At 39.3% G+C, this 25021-nt stretch overlaps 1 protein-coding gene across 1 annotated transcript; it reads left to right on the top strand.

The window, feature by feature from the left end:
• Positions 1-411: 411 nt before the first annotated feature.
• Positions 412-23947, top strand: LOC131233547 (novel plant SNARE 11-like). Its single transcript, XM_058230303.1, has 10 exons — positions 412-1021; positions 7483-7575; positions 7875-7968; positions 8111-8148; positions 9084-9178; positions 21493-21572; positions 22064-22120; positions 22224-22316; positions 22945-23019; positions 23494-23947. Exons 1-10 carry the CDS (start codon positions 945-947, stop codon positions 23581-23583), a joined length of 792 nt encoding a protein of 263 aa, XP_058086286.1. The 5' UTR covers positions 412-944; the 3' UTR covers positions 23584-23947.
• The last annotated feature ends 1074 nt before the right edge of the window (positions 23948-25021 follow it).

The raw sequence follows: 25021 nt of genomic DNA, 5'->3' as shown, positions 1-25021 counted from the left end.
TAAAAACATCTCGTGGGCGACAAAAGTTTAGTATCAATATAATATTTATTTTTTATATTCATCCAGTTTTATGTAACCTTGCCAACAGGTTGGATGGCATATAAATATTACGGAAATATTATAGTAGCCGCTATGAAGTTTTTAATGGTATAACGTTCAATCACCACTGTTTCCTATAGTATGGTCCACCTGAGGTTTGAATCTTCTTAAATTTTGACCTGATCATCTAAAATGATCTGGAAAAATGGGCCGCGTGGATATATAATACATACATCAAGGTGGGCCCCACGGTAGGGCCGCACCGTCTTGAGTGTGGCCTGGGACGCACCTAATCCGCTCCCACTAGCCGTGGCATTTCTCTTTCGACAGGACCTATAATTCCTCCTGGACTCGAGGAACTCGTTCTCTCTCTCTCTCTCTCTCTCTCGATCGATCGATCGATCTGGAAAACCCGAGAAACAAACAAAGTAAAAAAGAAAACTTGCAGATTCCGGCTTTCCGATCGATTTCATTCGTACAATCCCGATTCTGCATTCTCTCTCATTCCCTTCGATTCATGGGCATTAAATCCGTTTTTCTCCCGCCTCCATCTCCTCTAAATCCGACCTCAAAACCATTTTCTTAAATCGGATCCGAATCAGCTCCGAATCGACATTCCCGCCCCTGAAATAGGGTCTCTCAGACAACACCTGGACGATTCTGATCCGTCTCAGAGACAGCGAGAATCGGCAGAGGATTTTCGAATTTCGAGTCTTCAGCAATCGCTTTTCTTCTAAATGCATTTTGGGTTCATGCATTGATGAAGGGATTGAATCCAATTTCGGTCCGTTCCTGATGCATTTAGACGATCCCAGCATCGTTTTCCGAGTTTCTGCTTTGAAAGCGTAATTACTGATGTAAGAAGAGGAGATTGGGGTGGGAGAGATATTTGATTCATTGCAGCGATGGGTTCGTTGTCTGCAATCAGTGAGGAGCTGGGTAACATCGATGGACAGATCAACGATATCTTCCGTGCATTATCGTAAGGATTTTCCAATTCTGCCTTTTGAAGTTCAGGCAGCTTTCTTTTGTGTTTGTACATGAATTTGGCATTTTAATTCGTACATTTGCTTCTGGAAGTTTTCTGAGGTCTGTGGATTATTTCGAATGTTGTCTAGTTATTGGTTTGTAGCTTAGGATTTCAAGAGCAATGTCAGGAAGTTTTCTGAGGTCTGTGGATTCTTTGGATGTTGGACAGAATGTTGTGGATGGCTTTTTGGGAGAAAAGAATGATGAGAGAGGAAAGGAAGATGTTGGGAAAGGAAGTGGTTGAAGAAAATGAGTTTTCCCATACCTCTTTCGGATTGGATAATGGGAAATGAAAAGAAAAATGAAGCAGTATTCCATGTTTGGGACATTTCACTATCTTTGGTTGGTGAAGGAAACAATGGATTCCACCAAGCAATCATTATCCAAACACTATAGCCAATTTCCCAGGCACAAGATACAAAGGCATTTTTTTAAGAGGAAAAATGAGATTTCTGATTGCTATCCAAACAAGGCCCCCGAAAATGGATCCATGGGAATCCATGCGTCAATCATGCTCATGGTTATTGTGACAAATATCACCGAGATTTTGAAAATCTCATAACATTCTCATGGCCTCACGATATTCTCACAAAAATTGACCAAACTATATATATTTTTTGAAAGGTTATAGATTTCATTAGAAAAAAGAGGTGTTGAGGTGGTGCTAGCTAGAACCCACGCAAAAGCAAAAACAAAGAAAAAAATGCAAAAAAATTACAACTTAACAGAGTATCCCAAACTTGCGGCCCATTCATTTACAAGAACCCTGTCTCTATTAGTGACCTGGTCCTCCCGACTGCTTCCATTTCAGAGACACCTTCTGTTTCTTTCTCCCCAAATTATCCACAAGCCAGCCAACAAGCATAGATTCCATAAAACTCTTAACTGCCTTATGAAAAGCCATGCTGTGCCAAGCCTAAAAGAGATCTCTGATGCCGAGAGGCATGGACCAAGCTAAATTGAAACTTCTAAAGAAAGCTGACAGCACTCCCCCTGCGAAGGGGCAATGAATGAAGAGATGATCAATAGATCCGGCAGAAGACATGCACATAAAGCATATAAGGGACGATAATTGATCGCTTTTAGAGATTATCGATAGTCAATACTCTTTTTCTGTCCACTAGCCACATGTGATGAGTCTAGGCACCATTGTTCCCTCCTTAAGAAGCATGGAGTAGAAGGACCAAACCGAGAATTGGCTTGACTTGTCTACAACCCACACCATCCTATCACAATTTTCACTCAATTGGCAATAGAAGTAAAACCATTCCAAAAGTGACACAGGGGCGGACATGTCGAGGTCGAGCACCGCCTTCCTCAGAGGAATAACTGTTCTGAATCCATGGAACTTCTCTAGACTCCTCATGGATATACCTCGAATCCATGAGGAGAGATAGAAAATAGAAAAAAATTCTAATAAAATTCGCAATAATTTGATTGATGATGAAAAATGAGCTTACAACCTCTTAAATAATAACATAAACCCTAGGAAGAAGTTTTGGAATTAAACTATAACTAAAACTCCTAGAGATCGTGACTTACTATAAATAATAAACTTACTATTTATAGACGGTCGTGATTCCTACTAATGCGCATGATTTTCGGCCAAAAATAGTAAGTGTCCTATTTGGCCGAACCATGATGTTCCCCTAACTATTCTAAGCACTTTTCATGTTGGGCGCAACTCCTAAAGCCCAACGAATGAAGAGTTAAACTCAAACTAAAACTTACTATAAATAGTAAAAACGAAATTAAAACAGGAATTCGACCATCGATCTGATGGTATTTCGCAAATTCGGCGTGCGCAACCCGGCATAGTGGGTTGGGTGGCTAAAGTAGCTCGTCCTACCCCAAAATCATATATGGCACGTTAGATAACTCATTCCAATTTGCGAGATACGTCTGTTTTAGGTTCTGACGGTCTGGATCACCTCCGTCTCTGATTGAGCCTTTTCTGGTCCATCTTGGCGATGAAATTATCCGCAACCTGCTCGACATAAAAAAGAGAGGCACATTCAGCTACTTCATCGTCCCAAAGATTCCGACAACAATATTATTGCGAGATTTTTAAAATCTTATGATTTTGTTTTATTTTTTTCAATTTCGCACAATTCTATCGTGGAATTATTGCATTTTTATAATTATTTTATGACTACATATTCTTATTTTGAAAAATAGTTATTAATTTATAATAGATATTTTTAATATTTTATTTCAAAGAGATTTTAGGATAATGTAGCAAGAAAAATGTCAAAATATGAAAATCTCCTTAAAAATTCCCAGGCTAAGCAATTGCCAAGAATGAGATTTGTCACTAAACTCGTGGAATCCATGGGAATCTATCATTGGATAATCATTGCACTTTTCTTTTTTCCCTCTCTTCTTTTACCACTATCCTAACAAGTAGAGACAAGGATTATAAAGATTGAATAAATATTGGCCAAAGATTGGAGATTAAAGCCTCCTTTGTCTATAAAGTGTCATGGATTTGGAAATGGCTTGCATCAAGCCCGGGTTTAATGAATGAATAGCCTTGTGGTAGGAAATGGGAGAGAGTGAGATTTGGGGAGGTGTGTGGGTGGCGACATCCTTCTCCAAAGAGCCTTCTTGCTTGTGGTGCATCTAGCAATGGAAAGGGATATCATGGTTGCCAAGTGCTACAACAATATAAGATCTCAAGTGGTGTGGAACCTCCCATGTTGAAGAAATATGGCTGACGTTGAAACTGAAGAGTTTGCAAGAATTCTTGAGAGCCCCTTCAAGATCAAGTGCCTATAAGGGAAGAGAGGGATAGAATGGTGTGGACGAAAGACAAGCTGGGGAGCTTATCGGTTCTGTCTTTCTACACTACCCTTGGGTGTAATGATAGTGAAGGGTCAAGCAGCCCAACGGCCTTTGTTTGGCATTATGGAGCCCCACAACCCCCCCCCCCCCCAAAAAAAAAAAAAAAAAAAAAAAGGGGCTTTCGGATGGCTTGGTGGTTGAGGAAAGGTTTCAACTATTGATAACCTCCAAATGTGGGCTATGATTCTCCCTAATGTGTGCATTATGTGTATGGCAAATGCAGGGTCAATGAATCATCCATTCATTCATTTCCATTTTGGCATCCCGTGGGTTATGTTGGAGACCATCAAGGAGCTTCTCCTAATGTGGCATGGTGCTCTGTTAGAGAGGAAATCTCGGGACCTATGGAGGTTAGCCCCGCTAACTGTTTTATTGTCTATTTGTGGGGAAAGGAATTCAAGGTGCTTCCATAATGAGGCGGCCAAAGAGGGGAAAGTTGTTTTTAAACTTAAGAGTCTTGTAGTGGGATGGGCTTCTTGCATTAATTCTTAACAATACTGTAATTTTTCCTTTTTGCTTATCTTGTAATTCTTTATGCCTTTTTGGCACCCTTTGAATTAATTGATCAGGTACTCTTTGAAAAAACGAAAAAGAAAAAAACAAAGGATATATTAGAATCTCCATATTTAGTAGTTACACGTACATGTGTGTATGCACAATTTTTTCCCCCTGTATTTAAACCCTTCATAGGGCCTTGGAGTGATACAACTTTTCCAACCATTCCTATGACGTCTGGTTACCATCGTCAATCTGACATGATATTGGAGTGATGAGATTCCTATTGTTCTGAATAAATCTCTTTGTTCCTGCTCTCGGCCTTTTTGTTTTGTTATTGAAATTGTTTTGATAAGATCTCTCTGGCAACCATTGTTCACAATTGGATTTTTTTTAATTAGATCCCTCCAGTGGCCCTTGTCCCACTTGCTCTCAACTGAACCCAACCGTCAACCATTATGATGCAACCTATTTTTGCCATACCTAACTTGGAATATGCCATCTTGCGCCCATCACCACCATTCCCAACATACCCACCACCGTTGAGGCCGCACCCACCAATCCAACTTGCCACCCAATGTCACTAGCACCACCACCTTTCTTCCTCATCTCCATCCATGGCACCATCACCACAATTCCACCATCTTTGTCTGCTGAACCAACACACCTTGCCATCCGTAGTTGTCACCAGTGCCACCCCCTTTCTTCCTCATCTTCGACTTGACACCATTGTCCTCGTCAAAACCCATTAGATCCAACAATCTCGTCAGCCATTGATCTTGCCAACTATGACTTCACTGAATCTATCATTATTTCCAACAAACGGGGCATGTGTCATTGACCATTGCAACCTCGTTCCCGACCTGACCTCATCACCCTCTCTAGACACTAGCTGTTGTCCAGCCTTATGGTTGCTACGATACGGGCCGTAACTCCCCGCATCTCCGAGACTCCTCTCAAATCTTCGATTTGCCATTATTTCCAACAAACGGGGCGTGTATCTTTGACTATCACAACCTTGTTCTCGACCCAACATTGTCACCCTCTCCAGACACTAGCTGATGTTGCCAGCCTTATGGCCATTCTGTATGGGCAACAACGCCTCATGATGGCCGTTATGGCCTTGTAATAGCCAATGATACAACCAAATGGCCACACAAGGTGATTGATCAAGATTTGAAGAAAATTCTCACATCTCACGCGTGCACACTCCGCACGTGTGCACAAGAAAATGCCCACTTTTCCTTTTTAGCCCATCACTACTTTCCTTTTCTTTCAAATTCCTAGATTAAGAAATTCTCTTTCTTTCATAACTTTATATTAGGCAAGGAGTAATTTTAGATTTTTCTTATTTAGGCACTTTCTTAAATACAATGCTTTCTTATTTAGGTAGTTTCCTATTTTCTCAGATATTGGCTAGCTAGGAATTCTATCTTTAAGATTCTATAGTTTTATTGCTGATTGTAACTGATTATAAATAAGGCATATGGCCTATAGAATAAGATAAGTTGGATGATATTCTCTTTATGAAATTTTCTTATTGGAGAGTATCTCTAGTTCAAAGCTAAAGGACTATTGAGCTTGCTCATAGTCTTGTATTCGTGATCTCTAGCATTCGGCTAAAGGATTGTTGGGTCTTTTCCCCGCAATCTCTTTCTTCTCTTATTGATCTATTTGCTTCCCCTTTCAGGGTTTGCATCAGTCAAATTTTTTAAAAGGAAAAATATATATCAGCCTGTCACGGGCCTTTTTTTTTTTCCCTCCAAATCGGCCGTTACGGCCCTGTGTTGCACAACGGGCACCATGGTTACCATTATGAAACAATTGTAACGGCTGTTACGTAACCGTTTTTTGAATACCATATCTTGGAAAGTACATGACTAAGTCTCTCTTGACCAACGGCTTTGGTGAGGATCTAGCTGACCTTTGGGCTTCATGTATGGAAAGGTGATACTATTTAGTCCATCCCTTATGTGCATAGCAGCGTGATTGTCACAACAAAGTGGCATACTTCAATTTGGACGGTGTGATGCTATCCAATTTGGTTGGTGAGAGAGATTGAAATATGGGAATCTAGTCATTCATATGAAATTATGTGTTTATATGTTCAAGGATTGGGATTGAGATTTTTATCATGTTTAGCCAGGGTCGCCATCCCAAGGTTCACCATCCTGCATCAGTTGAGCTGTAGATTCAGTTCTGGACGCGGATTTCATGCGAAAGCCTTTCGCAGGAAGTTCCTGCGTTGGGATGCTGGGTGGGGTCCATCGTGATGTTTGTTATAAATCCATTCCGTCCATCCGTTTTCTGATTTCATTTTAGGACATTCTACAGAAAATGATGTGGATTCAAGACTCAAGTGGGCCATACGAGAGGGAAAACTGGGGAAAGAATTTTCTACCATTGAAACCTTCCTGGGCTCCACCTTGATTTTTATATGCCATCCAAACGGTTTATAAGGTCATTCCCACTGGGATGAAGTGAAAACACAAAAAAATTATCATGATAGGAAACTTTTGTGGCCTTAAAAATGTTTCAACGGTGGTGACTGAATCACAACTGTTTCCTCTCGTGCGGCCCACTTGAGTTTTTTTTATCCATCTAATTTTTGTAGAATGTCCTAAAATGATCTCATAAAACAGATGAACGGGGTGGATTTATGACAAACATCAAGGTGGGCCCCACCTAGCATCCTAGCGCAGAAACTTCCCGCGAAAGGCTTTCGCAGGAAATCCCCGTCCTTCAGTTCTGTCATTGTTTTTCATATTGATATGGCCACTGGACACCACTTCCTAAAATGTCAAAGTGAAAGTGAAAGTGACTCAGTTTTATGCAATGATGATGAGATTCAACAATAATGGAAGCTCACTATGGGTATTACACTTTGAATCATTTCTGCTGTTTATGTTAGTTCTAACTTTTGAGTGGGAAATTTCTATCTATTAACCTGTAGTTTTGCTTTGTAAGATGTGGGCTTGCTTTGTATTGGCATGGGGTTTGGGAATTGGAAATTAATGGGGTCTCGTCATCCTTGATAAAGATATTTGGACAGTTATGCAATGCTTTTTCTTACAGAAATGGGTTCCAGAAGCTTGAGAAAATCAAAGACTCAAATAGGCAGAGCCGACAACTGGAGGAACTTACAGACAAAATGCGGGAATGTAAGAGGTAGGTGTACTCTCTCGATCCCCTCACTCGTTACTAGTTTGGGATTTAGCTTGAAGATTAAGAGGTTGGTTGCACCAAATTTCATTATCAATGATTAAGCAGTCTAATTTGGTGTGAAATTTCATGAAATTTGGTGCATCCAAACACTCCCTAAATCTTTATTTTGCTTTATTTAACAAATAGTAGGTCTAAATCTATTTTCATTCGCATTTTAGGTGAACTGGATGTGGAAAATCCCATCTTCTAAACAAAGGACTCTTTTCTATACAAACTTGAGTTATTGGTTCGTTGTTTTTCAGGCTAATTAAAGACTTTGACCGAGAAGTCAAGGAAGTGGAGAGTAGAAATACTTCAGACACCAATAGAATGCTCATTGAGAAAAAACAGTCAATGGTGCTGTTCACTCCTTAATCTTTATTCTTTATATGCAGTTGCTACTTCTTCCTAATGTTTGTCTGAACGCTCTAATAACCGTAGTCCATATTCATTGTTCTATATCCAACTTGAAACTGAATTTTTTGTCATTGTTGTGCAGATTAAAGAATTGAATTCTTATGTTGCTCTAAAAAAGCAGTGAGTTATTGACATTTCTAACAATTGCTTGAGTAGGCTATGTTGTGCCCGTTCATTTGCAGAAGCATATGTTGGTTTAATTGAGAACATCTACTTCTCATTTAGCTACAAGTTTCTTTACATTGGTAAATTTAGAAAATAGAAAATTCTTGTTTTCCATCTTCCTATTCTAAAACAGTCTGGGATCCCAGATGTTCTAGGCCTCTATTGCTGGATGGTCACAAAGGGCTCTGGGAACCATGTTATCCATAATCATCATCATCATCAGCTAAGTCTTATCCCAACTAATCGGGTCAACTTCTGGGACCCATGTGATTGTGGGTGGATTTTAGAACGGGAAAGATGTCAAAGGGTTTGTGTCCCATTTTTTGAAGGAAGTGCATGGAAGCATGAATTAGCTTAAGTTCACCTAGCATAGAAGGCGGTGCCGTAAAGGCTTTTCTAGATGCTGACACTGAATGTGGATCAATCCTTGATTGGATAAGGGAAATTCAGATGGCAACAACTTGGATTGCACAAAGGACTAATACTGTAAACGCATAAAACAAAATGTAGTAGCAGTGAGAGAGGATGTTAAAAGGATGCTAAGCATGTGAACTAAAATTAAGTGAATGAAATAATGAAGTCACAATACATTTACCTTTAAAAAAGAAAAAGAAAAAGAAAAAGAAAAAAAAAACAGTCACATTGACAAGGGAACCATCTTTCGAGATTCATGAATTACTTTTATCCTTTCGATCACAACTAGACTGGAAAGGGAGCTATTTCCTAGGAAGTTTTTCCACTTCTTGAAGTTTGTCGTTCATTCCATAGTTTTCTTTATTGAGTTCCCTTTCTTATTTACTTTTTTGAGCTGCTTCAAGTAGCTTTTGCAATCCTTTTAACCCCTTTTTTCTAGAGTTTTGTTTAGTTTCTTATTGTGTATGGAATTTCAGACATGCAAGTAGTCTTGAAAGCAAGCGAGCTGATCTCTTTGATGGGCCTGATGGAGAGCATGGTTTTGGTGAAGAGCATGTTCTGCTTGCTTCATGTAAGCATACAACTTGTTTTGGCAAGGTTCAGGCATTCCAATTATTTCCTTTTTCATGGATTTGTTCTCCACCATTATTTCTCGTCCATTGTGATTTCTTTCTTCTTCGTTCTTCTTTTCTTTTTGATAGGTAACATAACATAAGGGGAAAAAGACGACATCATATACAATCCGTCAAGGAGATAGATGAGTAAATGCCATAAACATGAGCAAGATGCCCATTATTGTGATTTCAGATAGTGGACAATTTAAGTAGTCAGTGTCTTCGAATACTTAAAAACACCAGTTGGCAATTGACTCAATTGGTACTGAGTCTTGTCTTATTGCTGGTATTGATACAACTTGAACGAGTCTTGTCTTAGCTTAAAGTATCATAAACGACCTTAGATGTTACAATGTTTCTTAAAAGAAATGAAAACATAAAAAAAAAGTAAAAATAAATAAATAAAAGTAAAAATTGTCACTTGCAATGGATCTCAATGACCAATTCAATGCGGAGTTGGCTGAGTCAATGTAGATTGGCTAGAGGCCACATGAGATTTCATAATGCAGGGGCATTTTCACACCGAGCTCAAGTGAGGTGGCCGGTGGGACACAGGGGCACACTCAGGGTAGGCGGCCCATGTGAGGTGGGTGGCTTATGTGAAGCAGAACCCATGTGAAGTGGGGCCCACGAGGAGGGTTCGGCCAAGGTCATAACTCATAACCCATGGGATGTGGGGCCTGAGCTATAAGATAAAGGGATTAATTCGCCATGCTCTATCTGTTCGAACTTTTAGATCAAGTGGTTAATTGTCCTGCATCAAAGTAGTATCAGAGCTGGAGGTCTCGTGTTCAAGACTCCTCACTAGGGATGATTAATACAGTGACATTTTCACACCGATCTCAAGTGGGGTGGCCCGTGGGATACAGGGGTACACTCGGGGTGGGCGCCCTGTGTGAGGTGGGCGCCACCCGTGTGAGGCGGGTGGCTCGTGTGAAGTGGAACCCATGTGAAGTGGGGCCCACAGGGGGGGTTCGACCAAGGTCTTAACCCATGGGATGTGGGGCCCACAAGGGGGGTTCGACCAAGGTCTTAACCCATGGGATGTGGGGCCTAGGCTATGAGATAAAGGGATTGATTTGCCATGCTTTAAGAGTTCAAGCTTTTAGAGTAAGTGGTTAATTGTCCTGCATCAATTCATGGACGAATCAATTCACCTTTGAATCAGTTGGTATTGGCCTAATTCAGTCGATTCATGCAGTGAATTTGTGAATTGGTGATGCACATTAATCAACCAGTTGTGGGCTCATTTTTAAGATGAAAAAAATCCCAAACTGGAAAAAATTGTCCATTTTTTATGTGAATTGGTGGAAGCATCTAATTCAAAAAGGTTGACTCGATCTGCTAAGTCAATTTAAAAAGGAAAAAAACCACTTTGGACCTAAAAAATATTAACGATTCGCAAATTTAATAGAATTTGTCGCCATTAAAAATAAATCACAAATTTAGATGTTAAGCCATTTAAAAATTCTTATTTTAAGTTGGTCTAGTTTTGATAGGATTCTATAGTCCATGTAATTCTGTTATGTACGAGTTTGGAGTTTCTGTAACTTTAACAACCTTTAATATATGGAATTGATGCTACATATATATTCACGACAAGAAGTGGAGTAACACTTATGCACGAGGAGAGGAACTATTGCAGATTAAAGGCAAGATGCATTACTTGGAAATTTGGCAGGGAATGATGATCCACGCACATGCTCACAACCTTCATACACACGATATGTGTCTATCCCAATCCAAACCGGAGTTGGATACAAACCGAGCTAGCTCAGCTCGGCTTGGATAATCTCGACTTAGCTCGACTCGAAAGCTGGGTTCGGGCTGAGCTGAGCTGATTTTTTGAGCTCAGAAGAATTTCGAGCCGTGCTTGAGCTGGCTTGAGTGCGACTCGACTCAGCTCGAAGCTCGGCTTGAACTTGACTCGGTTCGGCTCGGCTCAACTCTGCTTGAGTTATAACTTAACTAATATATTATATATTATATAAAAAGGGGTCCCCCATATAAAAACTAAAAAGAAGACACTCGACTCAAAAGCTTGAACTCGAACTCAGCTTGAAAGCTTGAGCTTGAACTTGGCTTGAACTTGGCTCGAGTTGACCTAAGTTGCTGACCGAACTGAGTCGAGCTGGCCAGTCAGGCTTGAGGACCGAGTCGAGCCGAACTCGAGCTGGGATAGACTGCTGGCCGAACTGAGCCGAGCTGTGCCAAGCTCAAGTCGGTTTGGCTCGTGTACAACTCTAGTCCAGACCATCCAAATCTTGAGACCATGGTTGATGTTGTATATCCTAAAAGTTTTTGTCTATTGGATGATCCTAACCTCTGATTAGGCATTTCTTTGTTGAATTCAGAACATTGACTAGTTTCAATTTAATAATTGTTGATAGCTCCTAATTGCAAAGAAATGATTCACCATCTCATCCTCAGTCTTGCACATAACACATCTTTTTGTAAGGGTTAAACCTCTCTTTTTAAGAAGATCAACCGTAAGAATTTCAATTGTTTGGATTGAGTCACATGTATGCCATTTGTGTAATGGATGTATAATTCATCTATATTCACCTTATGTATATGGATGGTGTGGTAGTGTGCTTTTTGTATGTTTTTGCACTTTTTTGCACTCAATGACTTTAGTTAGTGGAAGAATCTTGATTGCCCGAAGGCTCCTTTTAACAAATCATCGTTATAGACAAAAAGGAAAAGAAAAAGGGAAAAGAAAAGGATGGATGGTGTAGTAGTGTGCTTTTTGTATGTTTTTGCACTTATTGGCACTCAATGATTTTAGTTTGCGAAAGAATCATAATTGCCCGATGGCTCCTTTTAACAAATCATCATTGCAGACCAAAAAGAAAAAAGAAGAAAAAGGAGAAAGCTTTTAGTTTCCCCTATAGACAAAAAGAAAAGAAAAGAGTATAGTTAGTGAAGGAAGATGTTTTCATAGTTGCATTATAGCTTCTTTTAGTTTTTCTAACCCCTTTCAATATATATATATATATATATATATATATATATATATATATATAGTGTTATCAAAATTGTACGATTCATATCGTATTGTATGGGTGTACAATTTGAATCATACACCCAAATCACAAATCCATAATCGTATGAATCGTAGATTACATAAATGGGCCAAAAAATTACTTAGAAAATCATTTAAAAAAATTTATTCAATTTATTCTTCTTTCTTTGTAACATTTTGCTCATAAAACATGAAAAAAGCCTCCCCTATTAAATATATCCTCCTTTTTTTTTTTTCTTTTCAGAGAGAGAGAGAGAGAGAGAGGAGATTTTGGGATTTTTATATTCAAAAATCCAAAACAAAGAAATTAAGATATTATTCACAATGGAATCGAATGCCATTTTTTCTAATATGATTCTATGCTTAAGAAAGTTACAAAAGAACAAAATTATTGAAGACTCTTGTATGTTTTTTATGGCATTTTTTTCCAAAAGAAAACAAAAAAAAAGACAATAATCCTTTAATATCATGATGTGTATACCATATACATTTTCTCAATTGATAATATCATGCCATATATTACTTTTTTACCCCCTTTACAATTTGTAATATGATAACGATTTTGACAACATTTATATATATATATATATATATATATATATATATATATATATATATATATATATATATATATATATATATATATATATATAGGAATGCTCACCTGCGCACCTTCTTCGTGAGCACCCGTGCGCACCTTTCACACGTGTCTTAGGCACATTTACTCTAAAAGCTTAAGTTGTCAGAGTGTGGTGCATCAATGTATATCAAGGGACTTTATCACTTCAACACCCCCCCGCACATGCGGGGTGGGAACTCCGAATGGGAACATACTGACAAGGGTGGAGGGACACTCACACCATAAATAGGCCGGGCTTGATTTCCTGGTCCTTGGGCTGGACCTGATTTTTCCTGACCCCCCGTGGGAGAATAATATATTAGCGAGGCATATTTGCTGCTCTAGAGATTCGAACATAGGACCTCCCGCTCTAATACCATGTCAAACAACCATTTACTCTAAAAGCTTAAGCTGTCAGAGTGTGGTGCATTAATGTATATTAAGGGACTTTATCACTTCAACAAACGTGATGCGACACCCTTTGAAACCTCACAAACCCAACTTTCAGCCCGATACAAAACTCTGGTGGGCCATGGAAAAAGGAAACAATTTCCTCCCTTAATTTGCATTTCTCATTGCTATGGCCCACTAGAATTTTGGATCAAGATGAAAATTGGGTCCACAGAGTTTCAAGGGGTGCCACATCATGTGGACCATTCAGATTCTGTGCCCATGACACGTGTGCAAAGGTGCGCATGGGTGCTCACGTAAGAAGGTGCGCAAGTGAGCATTCCTCTCTCTCTCTCTCTCTCTCTCTCTCTCTATATATATATATATATATATATATTCTGCGAGGTGTTGTTTGTAAGCTGGACATGGAGAAAACTTATGATCGCATGAAATTACATGCTTGGTAGAATCGTATGTGGGATGAAGTGGAGTTGGGTGAAGGAGTTTATTAGCTCTACCAGATTTCGTGTTGGTTAACGGATCGTATAAAGGATTTTTCCATAGATCGAGGGATCTGAGACAATGGGATCCGCTTACCCCTCTCCTTTTTGTGGTGGCAGCTGAGGCACTTGATAGGATGCTTGAATGGGGCAACAAAATGCTCTTTTGTGCTTTTGTGTGGATAGGGTGTCTTCTTCGGCCTCTCATCTTCAATTCGCAGATGATATGCTTTCTTTTTGTGATGCCGACAAGGTTATGGTGGCAAAATTTGCACATGATTATTTGCTGCTTTGAAGCGTTTTCTAGATTGAAGGTGAATATTGCTAATACTATTCTGCTGGGGGTTCATGTGCCTTGGGAGCATCTTCTGAAGCTAGCTATTGCTTTTGGGTTTGAGGCAGGATCTTTCTCTTCTACCTATCCTGGGTTGCCTTTGTGTACTGGTAAACCGACAAAACATCAATGGGTTGTAGTAATGGAAAGGTTTGGAAGGAAATCAGCCCATTGGAAGTGGCATTATTTATCTTGGGGCCTTTCAAGTTTGCCGATATACTTCTCTCTATTCTGATATCCGAAGGCAATGCTTGTGAAGTTGGAAAAATTATGAGTGTCCAAGTTCCACTAAATTGGAGTGAGTTGTGTAAGCCTTTTGATGAGGGAGTGGTTGGAATTAAGGAGTTGGAGGTGATAAGTGGTTGTGGAGGTTCGGGTTGGAAGAAGATGCATTGTGGAGGGTTACAACTTACAATAGCTTCTAAATATGGTTGCGGTGTTGGAGGGTGGTGTACTCAAGTCATCCTTGTACAGTGCTTCAGCCATTTGGAAATGGATTCTATTTGTGAAGGCCAGTTTTGATGAAGGGGTTGGTTATAGTCTTGGGATGGTGAGAAGGTTTGTTTTTGAGAAGATGTGTGGGTGGGAGATACGCTGTTGCAAAATTTGTTCCAAAAAATTGCTTGATTAGCTCCGTCTTGCAACATTCTCGTTGTGCATTGTGCCTCGATGTGTGGTCTCCACCATGCTTCCTGTTCCTTTTGGATGAAGGGGTAATTGAATTAGCTTCACTCTTGAGTCTTATTCATTTGTATCATTCAATTAGTGGGGAAACAAATTGAATGGTTTGGCAAAAGGAGAAATCAAGGAACTTCTTAGTTAGGTCCTTCTACACTATGCTTCACAAAGTAGGGGTTGATGGCGCGTTCAAGAATACAAAGCATTTGTGGTCCTATAGCACCCCTCCAAAGATTACAACATTTCGTTAACTCGTTGGTAGGGAAAAGGTCTTAACCATGTATAACCCTCAGATAGGAGGGATAATTTTACCCAATGTATGTTTGCTATGCGGTGGTAATTTTGAATCAATTAATCATCTACTTCTTCATTGTCCGTTCGCTAGTAAGTTGTGGAGTGGTTTCATCTCCACTTTCAATGTCTCTTGGGTTATGCCATGTCCCGTTGGTGACTTGTTGATGGCTTGGCATGGTGCGGAGGTAGGGAAGGAGAAGAGGGCTATTTGGAGATTATGTTTGTTGGCGTGTCTTTGGGCAATTTGGGAAGAGAAAAATGGGAGATGTTTTTGTAATGTTAGCCACAATGTTCAGTGGGTGATAGGAAGGCAATGGGTTTTGTTTTGGAATGGGGTTTGTGTAATGGTGGGGCGTAAAAGTTCTTTTTGTCTTTATTTTGCGGAGGGGAGTTGTGGTTGTTGTGTTTTCTTTGCTGCCTTCTTGGTGCTTTGTTAATAAAATTACAATTTCCTTTCAAAATAAAAATAAAAAATAAAATTGAATTATTGAAAAATACTTATTGTAAACGAACTTGGAGTCACCCGATTCCGATATGGCCTGTCCATTGAACCGGCTTCCACCACCTCATTGTTTTTGTTTTCTTTCCTTAGTAGAACTCTAAGTTATTCATAAAAAAAATCAAATAGAAATGGGGATGGACCCTACTCAATTTCTACGAGAGGTCAATTTTTAGCGAAGCAGGTGGGCATCAAAATCATGGTGAATTTACTTAATTAGGAAGGTGGAAATTACAAGAGGTAAAAGGTTATTTATTGGAAGTACAGTAAAAAATGGAAGAATTTTTTCTTGGTTCTATAATGATCTATTAATAATCTTTAGAAATATTCTTTAAGTAATTTCCAATGGAAGTCTTGAAGGATTTTTCAAAAGTTCAAGAGGCATACGATAACAGGTTGTTTGGTAGGCTCGTTTTGGATGTACTTGGGGGTAAATGGATTCCTCATGGCTGCTTTTTGCATTTGGTGCCGTGTTGAAAGGAGGTAAATGGAATTGGAGGTCTTTGAAATAAACATTTTTGGTGTTTTGAATTTTCACATTTTTGTTGTGATTTGGGTATAATTGGAGTTAAATTCCTTTTTTGGATCGCTTTCGAAAGGTGCAGAAGAGTCGCACGTTTAACAAAGGTGTTGCTAGGCTACTAATCCACTATACACGTGGCATGTTGATGATACCCCAAAACAATCTAATTATTGGCTGCACTAAAATCAAATCAGTAGAATGATCACGAACTGTCGAAACATCGGCCATCTAAATGGACGGTTAGAAAACGTCGGTGAGTTACTCATTTGTAATCCTTACGTTTGTGGCCCACCCATGGCTTGGAATTTCATCATTTTTGGTCAAAGCATATGTTTCAATGGGCATATTACAATAATTCTGTCAAATATCACATCTGTACACTAATTTGGGATATTAAAGCTGATTTAGTTAATCAAATTCAGCTTCCTATGAATATACTAAAGAATTTCAATGCATTCCAATTACAAGCATCCAAACACAAGTTTTGGATTCCAGTGCATTCCAAATACAAGCTCCCAAAACGAGCCCTAAGGTGATCCATTATGTTCCTGTATCTATTTTTCTGTGGTGGCAGAAGCGTTGAGTAGAATGATGGACAAGGGAATGGTGAAGGGGTTTCCAATTGGTTGAAATGAGATGCAGATATCAATCATCCAATAAGCCAAAGAACACTGTTATTTTGCAATGCAAACACGGAACATGTTGCCAATTTAGAGGAGAGTGATTGCATGGTTTGAAATAGTTTCAGGATAAAAGGCCAATTTGCAAAAGAGTGAGATAATAGGTGTTTGGCTTAATGAAGAAGGGGTGCAGAATCTGGTGGACATATTTGGCTGTGAAACTGGAAGTTTACCTTCAGCCTATCTTGGGCTACCAATATGTATTGGTTAACCAGCATGGAAATGTACATACTTGCCGATAGAGGGGTTGTGTCACATTAATTAAGGCTGCCTTATCGCACTTGCTCGTGTATTTTATGTCCTTGTTCAAATGCCCAGCTAGTGTTAGGTGCCAGATCGAGAAACTGCAGAGGGATTTTCTATGGAAAGGGAAGGAGGAAAAAGATATTTCATTTGGTAAATTTCAAAGAGGTTTGAAAGTCCCTGGAGAATTGGGAATTGGGTAGCAAGGATATGAGCATGACGAATTGTGCTTTGATTGGGTAATGATTATGGGGGTTTGGATATGAGGAAGGCTCTCTTTGTTAAAAAAAGTGACTGCTGGAAAATATGGTGCACAAGAGGGTGGATGGGCCGTGAAAGTATCAGCATTATATAGAGCATGGGGAGAGTGGAAAACGGTGATGGGTGACTGGCAGGAATGTAAGAATGGTGCATCTTTTGTGATAGGTGATGGGACCAGAGTAAAGTTCAGGGAAGATCCATGGTGTAGTAGGGAATCCCTTTGCAACAGCTTTAGAAGGCATTATAATATCTCACCTGACAAAGAAAAGAGTGTCATCCAAGCTGTGGATCGTTGTTTGTTGGCATGGCATGGCATCAGTCTCGGCCATCAAAAAAGCCCTTTGGAGGATGGCCTTTGTCGGGCTTTGGTGGGCAGTTTGGGAATAAAGGAATGCGAGATGATTTAATAATTCCATCAAGTCTGTGGAAGGCATCTCCCTTAGAATCAGATTGTTGATAGTCGAATGGGCTTCTCCTGCTTCTAAGCTTAAGGGGTGTGATATGGAGTTCCTAGGGATGTAGTTTTGATGCCATCTCGGCGTCTCTTTTTGCTGTTTTGTTCCATTTGGTTTTTGCTCTTTTTTAATAAAATTTTTCGTTTATCTCTCTCTCTCTCAAAAAAAAAAGAAAAAAAAGAAAAGAAAAGAAAAGAAAAAGAAAACGAAAGGAAAAGAGTATCTCAAGATGATTGACTAGAGGAGGGGGATGGATATGGATGCCAAGGTTCTACAGGAATTTGTTTGAAGAGGTGACAGAACAACTTGCTCACTTGCAAGAAAAGTTACAGATGTGTACATTTAGTCTGGCCAAGAGTGACATGCGGTGTTGAAATTCTAAGAAAAATGGCTAGTTCTCAGTCAAATCCTTCTATCAGGTGCTGAAAATGGGAGGGGAAAACAGGTCAAGGCTGGAAGCACAAATATGGTAGTTCCTGGGTGCACCAAAGGCAGTGGTGTTAGGATGGCTAGCGGAAAAGGAAAAATGCTCACAGTTGACTAACTTTGGAAAAGAAAGATGATCTTTACAAAGATATGTTTAATGTGTATAAGAGATGAGGAGACTGTAAATCATCTGTTCATTCATTGCGATTTGCAGCTAGAATTTGGAAGGGAGTGTTGGACCTTTGCAGAATTGATTGGGTCATGTCTTAATTGGCTGCCTCACTGCTTCTAGCATGGAAAGGGAGGGTATCTGATAAAAAGAAAAGAACTGCACAATGGCGTTTCATCATTCATTGCTAGAATGCTACTATTTGGTCACTTTGGCAAGAAGAAACAAATAGAAATTTTAACAATTAGTCAGAAAGGGAGATGATTTTCCATGGGGTCAAGGGGTATATCATATCCTGGGCTGCAGGGACTCCCTTTTTAGAGGTTGTAGCATAGTAGAACTTGAGGCCTGTCTTCAAATAGGATAAATAGGTTGGGAGGCCCTTTGGCAGTCCTCTCTATGCTATGTTTTTATCTTTAGTAGTTTGCAAATGAGGTGGGCCAACCCGCGACTTCCTGGAGTCAACCCGGCCAAGTCAGGGGCCTAATTAGTGGGTCTGGTGAACCAGGCTGGCTCTGGTTTGCCTATAATTCGGCTTCTTTTTCTGGTTCGTCTCAGAACTCGGCTTACTCACCCTAATTTCAACAAGATGACCGAGTCATATAAAAGGTATTTATGTAGTTACTCGCTGTAGTTTCAACGAGTTGGCTGAGTCATATAAAGGGCATGTATATAATTACTTGCCCCAGTTTGAACGAGTTCTCCAAGTCATATAAAGGGCATTTATGTAATTTCAAAGGAGAGGAAGAAGAAATATAAGAAACTAATGATGATGGATTAATAAAATCTCGAAATTTAAAGGCTTGGGACTCGCAGTGTTGACTCAACCCCATGACTGACCGTGTCCTGAGTCAAGTTCAGGCTTGCAAACTATGGCTGTAAATAGTTTGGTCTAGTAACATAATTTCACCTTTAAAAAATGCTCATATTTGTTAACGTGGCACAAATTTGACAAAATCTAGACAACCTAAAGATAATTACATGTAAAATAATAACTACTAAAGGATTGATCAACAATGCAATGTGCATTGAAACACCACGTATTTGTGAGTTGAAACAACTGCTGCAGCGGTATATTCATGGGCTATGGGAGCAAAGCTTTTCCTTGGACTCTGGATTGTAATTTTAAAGAGATTACTATGAAGCCTTAATCCTCTGTTAATCGATCTTCTGAGATTTGGGCCCAGTGCTCCCTCCCCTATGCTGGGAATTCTCTTCCTCTCTAGCTTAATGAAATTATTGTTATCTCTGAAAAAATAGAAGAAGAAGAAGAAAGAAGAAGAGCTGCTACAACTATTGGTTTTGGGACCTGTTCTCATTTGTCGCTGATAAAATATATATTATTCCTTTTTTTGTTTTATACATTAACAATGCTTTGGCTTATTTGAAGAGCCAAAATGTCCTTTTTGGTGAGTGAAATTACTAGAACACACTCATCCTTTCTTTCTAAAAAGCCAGTAAGTTCTTAGCATTGTGGAGCCTACATGATTTGTTTATTACATCCAACCCATCTGACAGGTGCATCCCACAATGATGACCATACAAATAAAAAATCAGATCGATAAAAGCAGTCAGGTGGGCCATGTATGAATTTGGAGATATTTGGGTGGTTTACATTGTTTTACCACCCAAAAACATGAGGACCTAATCCTCTGGTAATCGATCTTGCGAGATCCGGGCCTAGAGGCCCCTCCGTGTTGGGAATTCTCTTCCCCTCCTTTAGCTTAATGAAATTACTGTTATCATTACAACAACAAAAAAAAAAAGCGACATTTTTGGGATCTATACTCGTTTGTTGCTGATAAAAAACTCATGTCTTTTTCCTTTTCTTTTTTGCACATTTAACTTATATTGAAAGGGACTTCTTATTGGAAAATTCTTCAAGAATGATGAATTTTCCAAACAATGCATTGGCTTAGTTAAAGTGCCGAGATCTCCTTTTTGGTGAGTGAAATTACCAGAATGCACTCGCCCTCACTTGAAAAAGTTGGTAGGCTTGAGCATTGTGGAGCCCACATGGTGTGTTTATGACATCCAACCCATCTGATAGGTGCATCCCACAATGTTGACGATAAGATCAAAAAAATCAGATCAATCAAATCATCAGGTGCGCCGTGTGTGAATTTGGAGATTTTTTGGTGATGTACATTGTTTTACTACCCAAAAACCTCCAAATTTACATTACATGTGGCCCACCTGATGATTGGAATGGCCTGATTTTTGGTTTGTAAGGTCATTGTGGTGTGATGCACTTGCTGGAAAGGTTGGATGTCATACACACGTGGGCTCCATGATGCTCAACTCTACCACATTTTTTGAGGAAAAAAATAGACGCGAGAGTAATTTTGTTCATTTCACTCACCAAAAAGCATCTTTTGGAAATAGGTATACAGGGGCGTACCTACTGCTAACATATAGAGGGAAATACTTTATGTAAATGAGATCCACCCCGTCCATCAGGTACACCATTTTCTTTTGGCATTAATCCCAAAAATCCAGAAGATCAAACACTCAGGTTGGGCACAGTATAAGAAATAGTGTAAAATCATGCCTAAACCTTAAAACTTACATTCACGTGGTATGGCCCACCTGCGTTTTGAAATAGATTGAATTTTGTTGAGCCCCTTCATCCTGATCAGTGGCATCTGAAAAATGGATTGGATGGCATAAAAACATCATGGCCAGCTCCCCACACAACTAATAGTGGGTGCCCCCATTCCAACTGTTCCCTATGGCATGGCCTGCCTGAGTTTAGATCACACACATTTTTTGGCTTCCTGGTGAACATGAGGCAGCACATCTGATGGATGGGGTGGGTCATACGCTTCTTCCCTCCATGTAGCACTTGGTTAGTGGTAGTTACGCCAGTCATATCCCAGGTGAGTTACGTGAGTGTGGTTCTATTAATATATTCTACCAATCTATGTTTACATATCAGTGCTCCTGTTCACATTATCTCATATGTTCCACTTTCCATAGGTGCCACAATTTTGGGTATTCCTGATATTGATTGCTACAAGCTAACTTCTTCAAATTGCATGTCTCAAAACACCATTTTTTTTTGGGTCTAGTAAAACCTCCTGTATATTAATTGATATGGTAATTTCTAAGATGTTAACATCATGTAGGCATGTTCATTCCTGTTTTGCTAAAGCAGAATCTGTATTTTTTGCAGCTATGACCAATCAACAGTTAATTGATAGTGGAAACCGAATGATGGATGAGACAGATCAAGCAATTGAGCGGTCAAAAAAGGTTAACTCCCCTCCCAAAGATTAGTATGGCACGGGGCCAAGGGCGGGTCAGTTGTCATTATTTGGGCCTTGATCGTTATTCAATTTCACTTTGTTTTTAACTTAATTGTATTAAAAATCGCATGGTCCTGAATTCTTGTTGAAGGATCTGCTGATTGGTTTTTATGTTTATTTTTATTTTTCAGAACTCTTTGTTTCTAAAACTAAATATGATTTTTGATTTTTGAATGTTTTCCTTTTGGAGAGTTGTGTTGTGATTGAAACTTAAAATGATGTCGGTGTAGTTTAAAAGGTGCTTGGTGGGAGGATATTTCATTTCCAAAAGCAGTTTAGGTCATTAATTGATCTCATGGGAAGATTTCACCTTCTCAAAGTTTAAAATTTGAAATCTGTCTGAAGTGCTGGTTTCCCCTTTCTTTCCAACAAATCTCCAGTATTCAATTTCCGAGTTTACAATGCCAATCTGTTTCTGCATATCACTTTGTGTTACAGGTTGTTCACGAAACCATTAATGTTGGAGCCGAGACGACAGCTGCTCTCAAGGCACAGGTCTGCAAAATGTTAAGATTTGAGAATCCTGACTAGTTCGCCTGTCACTGTTGTTTTAAGATTTGTAATGAGTATTAAAACTATGTCAATTTGTTATTTTCAGACTGAACAAATGAGTAGGATCGTTAATGAGCTGGACTCTATCCATTTCTCAATAAAGAAGGCCTCTCAACTGGTTAAAGAGCTCGGCAGACAGGTTAGTTTTCTCGAACTTCAAATTCAATTCCATTTTGGTAGGGGTGGCAATGGATGGGGTCGGGTGTCATAACGAGGATAGACCCAACACAAACACAACCTGTTTATTGAATGGGTTGAAAATCTCAAACCCAAACCCAAACCAATCCATCCATAAATGTAAATGGTTCAACCTAAACCCAGCCCATCTCCATTTAATTAAAAATATAAAAAGCTAAATTAAAAAATATTATCATTTTGTATAAAAATACAAAATTATCAACCACATATTAGAAATTATAATTAATATAAAATCAAACCCTAAACATCAGAACCGAGTTTAGGATTTTTGAACTTATAATATATTATAATATATAGTACACACACACACACACACACAGAGCATTTCGAGGAGGCAAGGCCTGCCATACCCAAAATAGGAAATGAGTTGACCAAAACCCTAACTTTCCAGGTTGGGTCCGGGTCAGGTTGGCAGGTTGGGGTCCAGTTTTGCCACCCTTACTTTTCAATGTATCTGAACTCTGTTTGCATCTCTACTCTTTTAATTTTTTTTCTTTCTTTCGTTATTTTTATTGTTAATGTTTTCTGTTTTTTCTTTTTTGGTCAAATTCATTCATGTTTTCCTTTAGGTTGCAACTGACCGATGCATTATGACAATGCTCTTCATAATTGTCATTGGAGTGGTAGCAATCATCATTGTGAAGGTTGGATTTCTTTTTTCTTGCCTTTGTATTACATTTTTGTTACAATTTTTTCTTACTGCTACATTTTATTTTAGGAGTGATTATGTAGTCCACTACCCCTGGATATGTATCGTAACCTTAGGCACTCGGTTTGTACAAGTGGGGTCCATTGGTTGGTTGATCCAGATTCCTGATCATTTTTTGTGATTAGGCCCCACCGCCGGATAGACCTTCCCACAAAATGTTCTCAGATAGGAAGGTCCTACTGTTCCATCTCTGGCCTTTTCTCTGCTGAATGTGGACCTTTCTTTTATCTTCTTAACTATCTAGTTGCTGGCCACTCATCAGAAAGATGGTCTGGATCATCACCATCCCTCTTGTATGAATCTCCGTACAAGCTCATCTGGCCTTCTGGTTTGTTTTAGATGTTGCTTTTCATGTGTTATTTTGAGTTTTTGTGTAACTCCACTGCAATGGTGGATTTTGAATCTTCAGCTTGTAAACCCAAATAACAAGGACATACGGGATATTCCTGGACTCGCCCCGCCGGCACTTACTCGGAAACTTCTCTGGGATCCAAACTAGAGGCATGGAATTGAAGCTGATTCTTTCACACCAAAGAAAATCGCCGAATCCTGGTCTTATTGGTTGAGTGGCCCAGTTTCATTTACGGGATGTTCTAAGCAAGCATCTTATGATCACTATGGTGATTCTGATCCGACAAGACTGATGGTTGAGCGGTGGTCTTCCAATCGTTCTATGGCTATTATTCTAAGTCATATTTTATTTTTGTCCTTCTAAAAAAAATCAATAACCTGAAGTCTGATCTGGTCAATTTCTTTTCCATTTTTATGAAATTTGGTTTTTGCTATCAAAGCACAGGAAATCAAGACATTGACTGGCCATTAATAAATTGGAGTGAGGAAAGAATAGTAATCTTTGTTATGCAGTCCTTTATTCATGGAGGAATGATATGATTAGACCCACCTTTATGGAAACGAAAACATTCCAGATTGATCCCCTTACAGTAGGTCCCATCAATACACACCCAAAAAGCTAAAATCATGTGTGTGGGCCCTCCAACATGGGGTCAGTCAAAGGTGCTTCTCTCTCTAATTTTATGGTCAAATGACTCCAACCACATCATTACATCATGTATTTATACGTACATATCATATCACATGCAGTAAAAACTCAGAAGGTCGGATCCAATATAAACATTTCTCGGATCCGATATCACATCACGTATGGAGCCCAATGTGATGTTTGATTGCCATCCAATCCATCCATCATGTGCTCCCCCTCGTATTCTCTGACCCCAAAACTCAGGTGGGTCACACCTTGTAAACTTGTGCATAAGATCTCTAAAACCACTTGTTGTGGCCCACATGAGTTTTTGAATGGCCTGATCTTTGTATCCATTCATCCTGGTCACATGCATCTTCTGAATTGATTGGATACCATATAAAGAACACGAAGGGCCTTACATACAATCTGGAAGGTTTTGAATGGTAATCATCTCCATCCCAACTGTTCCCCTGTGATGCGGCCCACTTGAGTTTTGGACAGTTGGATTATTGGGCGCCAAGGAGAACATTGGGGGCACACATGATGGACGGATTGGATATCATCAGGGGGCGTGTACATGGTGGGTCCAACATGTCAATTTGTAGATAAACTTATCCGGGAAACATTTGTATTGGATCCGGCCTCGGAAGCATCTATACATGCATACATGTTGAAATTCCTGGTATGCAAAGGTGCTGCTTTCTGGAGTTCCTTTCAGGAAAGAAAACATGGATTATTTTTTATTTTTTTTGTTTTTCCCCCCTCTTTCGATTTCAGGTGTTTACTTAAACACCCTTTTAAAAACTGACCCAGATTCCCATATGATGTTCTGGATTTCGTGTTTCATCTTTTGGAATATGAGAAGAACTTTGTTATTCTTACAGAGTGTGATGGATGATACTCAGGCAGTTAGAAATTGATGTGGCATACATGTAAGTCAATTAAACTTTCCACA

Source organism: Magnolia sinica, chromosome 18, assembly GCF_029962835.1.
Source record: "Magnolia sinica isolate HGM2019 chromosome 18, MsV1, whole genome shotgun sequence".
NCBI classification, from domain to species: domain Eukaryota; kingdom Viridiplantae; phylum Streptophyta; class Magnoliopsida; order Magnoliales; family Magnoliaceae; genus Magnolia; species Magnolia sinica.
This window is presented reverse-complemented; position numbering and strand designations above follow the sequence as displayed.